Source organism: Peromyscus maniculatus, chromosome 8, assembly GCF_049852395.1.
Source record: "Peromyscus maniculatus bairdii isolate BWxNUB_F1_BW_parent chromosome 8, HU_Pman_BW_mat_3.1, whole genome shotgun sequence".
In the NCBI taxonomy this organism is placed as follows: domain Eukaryota; kingdom Metazoa; phylum Chordata; class Mammalia; order Rodentia; family Cricetidae; genus Peromyscus; species Peromyscus maniculatus.
In genome coordinates this window covers 1,677,344-1,688,092 of record NC_134859.1, presented here as the reverse complement: position 1 = coordinate 1,688,092, position 10,749 = coordinate 1,677,344, and the positions used below count along the sequence as shown (strand labels likewise).

Genomic DNA, 10,749 nt, shown 5'->3' with positions numbered 1-10,749 from the left:
ACTGGGGTGCAAGCACAGTCGCCCAAGTTCTGTCTAGAAAGCACATCTCACCCCGCCCAACTGCTTCCTGGAGCAATGGCAGGGTCTGTGCATATGGGCAGAGCTTTTCCAGCCATGAGTGCTGGATATATTCCTGAGTGAGTCCTGGGTACAACGCAGACAGTCATCAGCTTTGGATAAGGAAGCTGTCTCCCTCTCAGTAAGACTTCCTTTCATACAGGACCAGAGGGTGGTCACAACCACACAAGCATACACAGTAGGCCTTGTGCATGTACATACATGTGCCAGCTCACAGTGTTTTGTGCTTCACCTTTTCCTTTTTTGTAATTTTTAAAGATTTATTTATACATGCATGTATGTGCACATGTGTGTCAGTGCCCATAAAGGCCAGAAGGAGGCACTGCATCACCTGCAGCTGGAGTCACAGGTGTCTGACAGCTGCCTGGCCATGGGTGCTGGGATCTGAATTCTGATCCTCTGGTAGAGCGGTAAGAGCAGTGTTAACCACTGAGCTGTCTATTCAGCCTCACAAATCATGTATTTTCCCTCCCCATATGGAGGCCTGAACCTAAGGCCTCAAGTACGCCAGGCAAAAGCACTCTAGCACTGAACTACATCTCCAGTCTCTCTTCCTTTTTAAAAATTAGTGTCAGATGGGGATGTAGCTCAGTGATACGGTGCTGGACTAGTGCAAAGTGAAGCCCTGGGTCCCCATTCCTACACTTCAAACCAAACCAAAATCAAAGGGCCCCCTAATCTCAAGCCTTTAAGTGTAAAGGCTTGGCAGAGCCCATGGCTCTGGCTCCCTCCCTGTCTCCACTTTCCACTTAGTGGAGCCACAGACTGAGCTGGGGGAGAGGGAAGGGTTGGGAGCCTCGGAGTGGGGGAAAGTCTTCCACACAGGGAGGTGTGCAACTCCACCATGGGAGCTTGAGACAAGGAACCGCTGGAGGGCAAGGGCGGCAATCGCTCCAAAGAAGAGTTAAAGGCGAGTTTCTATGAAATTTTCTTTAATTCCATCTTGTTGAAATTCATTTTTCACTTTTATTTTCATGATACAAAAGCATGACATATCCAGAAGTGTCTGCTGTGGAGTGTCCTGCAGGAGCGCATGATGCTTTGCCACTGTGGAACCTGTCTGAGTGAAGGCTTGAGCATGCTGCAGTTCTGCCACGGTCTCTCTCTCTCTCTCTGTCTGTCTCTGTCTCTCTGTCTCTCTGTCTCTCTGTCTCTCTGTCTCTCTCTCTCACACACACACACACACACACACACACACACACACACACACACACACACACACACACACACACACACCATGAATCTGGCACTGTGCACAGGAACAGAAAATCCAGCTTCTCACTCTCATACCATCCATGCGAGACTCTGAGGGAAAGGAACTTGAAATAACGTGCTCTCAAAGCCCAGGTATCTGCTGAGATGACCCTGGGTCAGCACAGGAAGATCTCCACTGAAAAGACAAGCCTGAGTGCTGTTCCTAGGCAGTGATGGTGGGAAGCAGGCAGTGACCGTGACCTGTGAGGACACCACAGGCTGAATGGAGGGTGTCCCAGCACATCTGCAAGCAGGGCCGAGCTCAGCACAAATGTGTCCAGCACACCCTGGAGGCTGGCTCACCCGGCACGGTTCACAGCGGACTTCCTCCCTGGGTGGACTTGCCACCACTCATGAGGGCAGGAGAGGTTTTCCAGGAGCAGGAAGTAATTAGTTAACAACACACACACACCTGCAACAGCCCTCAACTATGATGTACGCCAACCGTCAGTTTAGATGAAAAGGGAAAATAGAGACAGCCAAAAAAGGGAAAAGTAGCTTTTGCAGGAGACAAACTTGGTTCCAAAGCCCTCCCATGCCTCATTTGATTAAGTGAATACAGTATGGCTTCCAAACAGGCTGGGCTAGCTCTCTCTCAGCAGCAGCATGCTCAGGGTGCTCCACCCTGGTCTCTGTTACCACGTGTCAGGGACTTCAAAAAGCACGGCAGGGCCATCTGCGACGGTTCCTGGGGGAAGGAGAAGCAGATTAAGGACAGGGACAGTCACTAGGGGAACACTGTTGGCTAGCAAGGACAGCACCCTGTGCCCAACCACAGACAAGCAGGGAAGGACTGGTGCACAGGTAGGTCCTGGGCTTGGGGACAGACCCAGCACACGAAGGGGAAGCCACAGGAACCTTTAGGGAGGTGGCAAACCTGGCCTGCTGTGGCGGCCTGTTGCACAGACGGGCGCTTGGGTGTAAGCACTTCATGTACATGTGCATGCAGCATACCCTGCTGGAAACCAAGCTGGGCATTTAATTCACATACTTCATAAAAGCCACCAGGGAGCCGTCGATGTCCCCATGATAGAAAGAACAGACACAGAAAGGTAAATCTACCGAGGGCCTGAGTGAGTTTAGAGCAAGCACTAAGCTCCTCACTAGAGCAGCAACAACCTGAGTTCCCGTGAGAGGGGAGCAGCCAGTACCTGCAGGTGAAATGCCAGGGGTAGCAGGCCAGTGAGGACCACGGGTCCTAGGACAGCAGCAACAGCCATGGGTTTTGCAGAGGCAGTGGTGTAGGCTGAGTCCTCCTCTGGGTCAGTTAGAGTCAGGTTTCCTGTAGGTCTGACATTCTTCCACTTCTGCCATTTGAGACAGTGCGTGCGTGCGTGTGCGTGTGCATGTGTGTGTGTGTGACAGTGGCAACACAGCTGGACTGGTATGTGAATCACAGCATCTAGTCTGGCTTGAGTGTGGACTAGCTGAGGAAAAGCATGTTCATAATGGAAAGCATCCAGGCCTGTCACTGAGGCGGACGGGGAAACAGGCAGAGCCGAGGCTCTGGGCTCTGACCACTCAAGAGTGAATCCACTAACCTGTCTTCTCTCTATCATGACAGCCTCTGTGCCTTACTGTGTGGTGACAGAACCTGGCAAGACGCCAAAAGAGGTTGTGAGGGCAGATACATCCTAATGCACCGTGGCACAACAAAAACCCAGCAAATGGCTATTTCTCCAGCTATTTAAGGTATTCTGTCACATGTGAAGGCATCTGGGGTTTACCTCCTAGTATATCTAGGGTAAACAACTGACAACATTCTGTGTGACATCTGTGGGACATCACACACTGCTTCTTCCACACACTCTTTGGAAAACAGAAAATCCCCCAGGCTGGCCTACCTTTTAGTTATCAACCTTGGTGCAGGACACAGGCTGAGACTCACAAAGCTGAGTGCTCAAGCTCTCAGGCAGACACTGGGCCACACTGTCCCTAACGCTCCACACAGCCCCACCAGCAGGACTAAAATCCCACTCAAAATCCTAAATAACCGATGTATCATTTTCACTTAAAATGATGAAAACTACAGAAGAAATTAATCTATTAATGTATCCTATAGTTATGTGTTAATTTTAAAGAGATTGGCCTCACTCTGTAGCCCAGACTGGCCCCAGCACCCTGTACAGACCAGACTGGCCACTTCAGACTCCCTGTACAGACCAGACTGGCCACTTCAGACTCCCTCTACAGACCAGACTGGCCTTAAAGTCATGGGAATCCTTCAGCCTCAGCCTTCCAAATGCTGTGATTCTAGGCATGCACTGCCAAGCCTGGCCTTTTTAGAGAATGTGATGGTGATGTCTGGAGAGATGGTATAAAGAGCTGCAACAGGACTTCAGTCTGTTAAAATGAAGCTGCAGCACACGTAGACAATGTTTAGGCGTATGCTTGCCTGCTGGTGCGATTTTTGTTAATTTCAATGAAATCCAGCAAGCTCTTTACAGATTAGGCCACACGCAGAGTGGAAAAGGCTCTGACCCTGACTGGGGCACCGTCAAGCCTGCTGCCCAGCACTGCTCTGATCTCACTCTTGATTGTCAACCAGGGCCACTGTCCCCAAGTGACACAAGGAAAAAGAACTGTATCTAGTCCAGTGTCTTCTCATCTTGAGCACACAAGCAGGACCTGGGTGAAGTACCAGCTAGCTTCCTGGCAGGGCATATTTAAGGAGTCTAGGACCTTGGGCAGACTCTCAGAAGCCTCTGTGTTCCTAGCCATAAAGCAGACAGTAATGGATTTAGGGACGGAAATCAGCACTCAGACCTGTCCCGCATGTCCCAGCACATGGGGAGCACTGGCTGCTGGAGGCCTGTGTGAAGTGGAGAAGGCACAGCCGGGTCGGGCAGGCCTGGCCCCTGGCTCTACTTCTCACACTCCCTAAGTTCTCAGAGCTTGGAGCCTGGGTCCATGGTTCCCTCTTTCAAGGCTTTTGTAAAACGTAAGAATCAAGTGAAATAAGGCTCCCACTATGGAGTCTCACACACTAGGCTCTGAACACTTGCTAATTTCTCATTTCCTTGTCTTCTTATAATTCTGTTTGTGAAGAAAATCAGGATGCCAGAGTGTCTCTGGGAACAGTGTCAAGTCTTCTGAAATTGAACACAAGGAGTTGCTTCTGTATAAGTCTAAATGCATGCCCTAGACACTGAGGCTACAAGAAATATACATGCAATACCTTGATAATATAGTGGAGAGGGAAGTTATGAAAATGGCCTGACCACTCTCACAAAGAGACCTCAGCAGGCTTCGTGTGCTAGAACCAGGGCTTGTTACAACCTCTCCGATTAGAATACATCATTGCTTGTCTCCTAAAGGCTTGTATTTGAACATGCAGCCCCAGCAGGAGGTGCTACTTTGAAGGCTGTGGAGCCTTTAGAGGGTGGGGTCTGGCTAGTGGAATCAGGTCTTTGAAGGTTAAACCCACCCTGGCTCTGGTCTGGCTCCCTCCACTTCCTATCTGCCGTCCCCAGAACAAGCATGGCCTGCTGAGTGGCTGCCCCCTGCTCTACCCACACAGACAGAGGCACAGCGGCCACTGTGCTGAACTGAAGGCCCCGGAAACCAGGCGCCCTTCCTCCCTCGTTGCTGTGCCAAGTGATTGTCACCGCAATGAAAGAGCTGCTGATTGTCACGCCCAGAGCTCCGGGGATTAGCGCAGGGGGTCTGCCCTTAAGTGAAGCCCTGCTATCATTTTGCTCCCAAAATATGAGCCTCCTGAAGCATGAAGCAGTCCATGATCAGAGTTAGTCAGACCAATACCAACCTGCCAAGGAAAGCTCTTTCTTCATTCTTTTTAACTTCTTGGCCTTTTTCCGTCCCTCTGGGAGGGGGTCTGCACAGGAATCTATCTGTTCAAGCTCAGAGTCAGAGATCCCCTCTAATTCTCTGTCTTCCGAGCCAGATTCCCCTGGGTCAGGACTCAGATTTCTCTTTCCAATCATGCCAGTTGCTGTGAAGCTGCAATATACAAGGTGAACAACATGAGTGTTGTTAGGAGCAGGCAGAGGGACCAACGAATGGTAAAAGTCCTATGAACATGTCACTGGTGGGCAGCATCTGAATGGAGACCCAGCCTTCATCTGGGACAAACTGGTCAGCCGCAGGCTCTACCGCATGCTGTGCACACAGTGCAGAGCTGAGCTGTTTCAGCATTAACAACTCTTTATAGAAAACCCCGGCTGCATCTCGATAAAGCTACAGCGAAGGAGTGAGGAGGAGAGCCGCTCCGAGTCAGGATTTCGATGGCACTGAACCAGAGAGAGCAGAGCGCCTTCAGAACCTGCTGGTGATGCAGAGCAGGGCGGAAGGACGTTGATCCGGCTGCTGGTGGACGTTCAAAACGTGAATAGCTACAGAACACAGTCCGCCTCTGTGAAATTCTCTTCTCTTCTAAAAAGGTAATCTGTTAAGCTTACAATGAAACCTGGGTTTGTTTTTAAGGCTTTATAGGATCTGACATATTGACTTAAACTAGATTATAGGTCTGATTTTTCCTCAAGAAAATACATTCCTTGAAATAAAACTTCATGAAAACTAGACCATATGGCCAACAAGTCCTATCCCCTTGAAATAGGTCTTGTAAATAGATTTTTTTAAATGATGAAAAGCATTAAAAAAAACAAAAAACAAAGCATTCCATTTAAGGGAAGCCTTCAAGCAGAGAAAGCAGGGTGAGCAGAGAGAGAAGAGAGCTGACCTCATTCCTATTAGCTAGGAAGTGTCACCAACAGGTACTCAAGTCAAAACTCTGGCCGATTCTGTCCCTCCACGGTCCTCCCATCTCTTGTGCATTTCACAGCCCTCAAGACAGGCCCCCCCCCCCCCCCCCCGCCGTGTGAGGAGGGGTCACGCCAGCCCCTGCTCTGATGGCTGGCCTCCTGCTTCACCTCTACTACAGGGATGGTTTGTTCTTGTTCTTAACGTTTTGTTGTTTTCAGGCAGTGTCTTACTCTAGCCCAGGCTGGCCTTGAACTCATGATCATCCTCTTGCCTCAACCTCTCGAGTGCCAGAAGTGCGAGCATGTGCCACCATGCCTAGCTAAATACAGCTGAATGTCTGTGAAGAAAAAGGAAGATGCCCATAGCATCATCTGTGGGAAGGAGATCACTGTTAAAACTTCATGCTGTTCATGGCTTTAAAACTGGCAACAGTGGCAGGGAAAGGGCACAGCAGGCAATGGTGCCTGCCACAAGGCCTGCCAGCTGGAGCTCCATCCCCAGGCTCCTGACAGAAGGAAAAAGCTAATAACCCGTACCCTTATGCTGCTGACGTAGCCTCTATCAGACTCTAGATGTCTGTGAGTACTTGGGTTTGTTTCTGGACTTTGTGTTTTATGATTTTTTTTTTCTTTTTGATAGGGTTTCTCTGTGTAGCTCTGGCTGTCTTGGAACTCGCTCTGTAGACCAAGCTGGCCTCGAACTCAGAGATCTGAGTTCTGCCTCTGCCCCAAGTACTGGGATTAAAGGTGTGTGCCTTTAATTGATCAGCTAAATTTTTGTTAAACATTATGTCCTAGAGGCCACAGACCCCAGAACTCAGAGCCCAGAGAAAATGTCCAGGTCTCCTTCCTTTGCAGCATGGGGTGATCCTGTGGCGATATTTTGTTTGTACTCTAACAAATAAAATTTGCCTGAAGAGCAGAGGACAGAGCCAGCCACTAGATTAAACATAGAGGCCAGGCAATGGTGGCACACACCTTTAATCCCAGCACTAGGAAGGTTGAAACAGGAAGTGATGTGGCTGGGCAGAGAAAGGAATGTAAGGCGGGAGGATCCCTTTCGGCTGAGGACTTGGGCATTCAGTCTGAGGATCTGTGGATCAGGATCCCTTTCGGCTGAGGAGTTGGTGAAGTGAGAAGTGGCTGTAGCTTGTTTCTTCTGATCTTTCAGCATTTACTCCAATACCTGGCTCTGGGTTTTATTATAAGACCAATTAGGATTCGTGCAACATGGTTTAGTAACATAAGTTTCTGAATTGCCTAAATTTTCTGAAACTATCTAATCTTTAAAACAACAACAACAAATGACTCTAAGGTATTATCTCTTTGTTTTCTGAGACAGTCTCTTAATGTGTAGATGGCCTTGCACTCTGATTCCCTGTACCTCACCCTTCTGAGTGCTGGAATCATGCTCAGCCTACCACCAGGCTTGTGTGTGTGTGTTATTTTATGTGTGTGAGTGGACACAAATTATATCAGCATGATGGACTTTCTCAAATTGCTGTTAATACAAGTGGGAAAGGACACATGGGAGGCATTCTTCACACTGTTCACATAAGTGCCTGACAGACAAATACTAAAGTGTGAAAACGTAAGGACAGAAGTACTAAAAGAAATACCTGGCAAATTTTGACAGCCTAGGTATGGAAGATGCTTTCCTTGTATGATTTGCCACCCACATACAGTCAGGTTTATAAATTTGACTTCATGAATATAAAAATTTTGTGTATGGCAGTTGTGTGAGCAAAGCAAAAAAGAAAAATGATAAAGCAGCATAAAATACTGACCACATATACCACAGACAAAGGGTCATGCTCCTAACATATGAATTACTCAAAGGAGGAAGCTGTACTACACACATATGCAGGTACTCCCTAAACATGTCCGTGACGCCACAGCACAATGCTGAGACGTGCTCTCACCACTAGATGAGCAGAAATATCCACACACTCGTCATCTGCTCTGTGGGAAGATGGGGATGGGCACTTTGGTGCATGACAATGAGAACACAGCCTTCTGCCAGGGAGATGGGGACACCTAACAAAACAACATTTGGATACCCCTTAAGACAAAAAGCCTGCTTCTAAGAGTTCAGAAGAGAAACATCCAACAATGCAAAAATAGAAAATGCAAAAAAATGTATGTAATCATTCATTACCAAGTCATTTCTAACTGCAGAATACAGCAAAGCAACCGCGCGCACACACACACACACATCTTTAAAAGTAGTACCACAAACAAGTGACCAATTGTCACTATATAATCTCATTTAATACTCAAATGCAAGAGAGTATTAAAGAGAGGAGAGTGTGTACTTAAATATGATTCAGAAACACATTATTGGTCCAATAACATAAGGAAAAAGCCATCTTGGCCATGTAACAATGTCTCATTTGAGAGAATATCCTTTCTCCAGGCTGCCAGCTTGGAGATAAGATAGGTTTTTTTCATTCTTCAGTGTCCCTGCTCATCCAGTAGCCCCTCGATTACCAAATTCTCTTAGGAGCTGCCATACACAAAATGTTTATATTTATGAAGTCAAACTTACAAATCTTGACTGTATTGCAGCCATGTGAGCAAAGCAAAAAAGACCCCGAGTCCTATTCAAAAACTCCTGATGACTCTCTCCCCACAGGCTGTCACCTCGGGCACAGACAGCTTTGCCCTGGGTCCTGGTTGACCAATCTCAGCCTTTCTACTTCCCTCCAGTCTCTGTCCCTTTATAGATTTACTCCTTCCTAATGTTGCCAACGTTCCCACAAATTGGAAATGTGAGCAAGGACTCCCAGCTCAAGGACATCTTTGGTTTTCCACTACAAACCTCAACAGAACCCACCTGCACAGCCTCCAGATTCACCTCTTTCTCACCTCCTCCTTCCCTGGCTAAGACACAGGCTTACTTATGCATCTATCAAATGCTATCTCCACAGTCCAAGGACATTCTGCGCTTCCTGTTCTAGTGTTCCTGTTCATGCAAAGTGCCTGCTTCCTTGGCCCTTCCTGTTTAAACAACACAGTTTCTGTTTAGTGTTCTCTGTCCTCCATGCCCCAGGGCTCTGCTGGGCTTTCTCAAATGATCTTCCTTCTTATTTATACTAAACAGAGAAAGTACCCACCAATGGAAAAACTGCTAACCACCCAGGGATTCTTAATGTGAAACACACCAGAGCAGTAACAAGTGAGGTGTGTTCTTACTGTGAAACACACCAGAGCAGTAATAAGGCAGGAGTTAGCGATACATTCACAAGGTGAATCACAAAAAAGTTACAAGCAGATGATGGGAACTTCATATAATACTGAGGGAACTTCACATTGTCATTTATTATGAAATTCCAGAAAAGACAAAACTGACAATATATGGAGAAAAAACTCCAGAGGGATGATGGGGGTGGGAGGGCACAGGTTTGGTAGAACTTGGAGCCAGCCTGAGCTACACAGTGAGTTCAACAACAGACTGGGTAACACACAGAAACCAACCAAGACAAGGTTGTCCACTTTCTCTGTACTGTGGTGATATTGTGTTCCCCAAATATTGTGCACCTTAATAAACTTATCTGAGGTCAGAGAACAGAACAGCCGCTAGATCGACATAGAGGCCAGAAAATGGTGGTACACACACCTTTAATCCTAGCATTCTGGAGGCAGAGATCTCTGTGAGTTCAAAGCCACACTGGAAACAGCCAGGCATGTTGACACACGCCTTTAATCCCAGGAAATGATGACAGGAAGCAGAAAGGTATAAAAGGCATGAAAACCAGGAACTAGCTTGGTTAAGCTTTTAGGCTTTTGAGCAGCAGTTCAGCTGAGATCCATTTGGATGAGGACACAGAAGCTTCCAGTCTGAGGAAACAGGATCAAGCTGAGGAATTGGTGAGGTGAGACTGTGGCTTGTTCTGCTTCTCTGGTCTTCCAGCATTCACCCAATAACTGACCTCAGGTTTGATTTTATTAATAAGACCTTTTAAGATTCATGCTATACCGTACCTATTCAATGAGACAACTGAAAGTGATCAAGGGGACCCTGGAAAGGAAAAAGTCAAAGTATCCTTATTTGTAGATGATATAATAGTACACATAAGTGAACCGAAAAATTCCACCAGGAAACTCCTATAGCTGATAAACACTTTCAGCAAAGTAGCTGGATACAAAATTAACTCATAAAATCAGCAGCCGTCCTATATAAGTGACAAATGGACCAAGAAAGAAATCAGGGAAACAGTACCTTTCACAATAGCCTCAAATAATATGAAATATCTTGGGGTAACTCTAAACAAGAAAGTGAAAGAACCTGTATGATAAACCCCTTTAAGATACCAAAGAAAGAAACTGAAGAAGATACCAGAAGATGGAAAGATCTCCCATACTCATACAACAGTAAGATTAATGGCCATCTTACCAAAAGCAATCTACAGACACAGTCCTGAACAGTAAAAGAGCTGCTGGGCCTATCACCATCCCCAACCTCAAACTGTACTGCAGAGCTATAGTAATAAAAACAGCATGGCATTGGCATAAAAACCTGTTGATCAATGGACTCAAACTGAAGACCCAGACATAAATCCACACATCTATGGACATCTGATTTTTTATAAGGAGGCCAGAAATACATAATGGAAAAAAGACAGCACCTTCAACAAATGGTACTCGTCAAACTGGATGGCTGCATGCAGAAGAATGCTGATAGATCTACATTTAT

General features: G+C 46.9%; 1 protein-coding gene across 3 annotated transcripts in view; it reads right to left on the bottom strand.

Annotated features, from left to right (window-relative positions):
- Window positions 1-993: 993 nt before the first annotated feature.
- The window catches only part of Parn (poly(A)-specific ribonuclease), a 167,485-nt gene continuing 157,729 nt past the window's right edge, over window positions 994-10,749 (bottom strand). For all 3 annotated transcript variants that reach the window (XM_042283507.2, XM_042283508.2, XM_042283509.2), the window contains exons 23-24: window positions 5,099-5,292; window positions 994-2,020 (exon numbers count right to left, since the gene is read on the bottom strand). In XM_042283507.2, coding sequence (XP_042139441.1) covers window positions 1,968-2,020; window positions 5,099-5,292 — 247 coding nt within the window. In that variant the 3' untranslated portion in view covers window positions 994-1,967. The remainder of the gene's footprint in view (window positions 2,021-5,098; window positions 5,293-10,749) is intronic.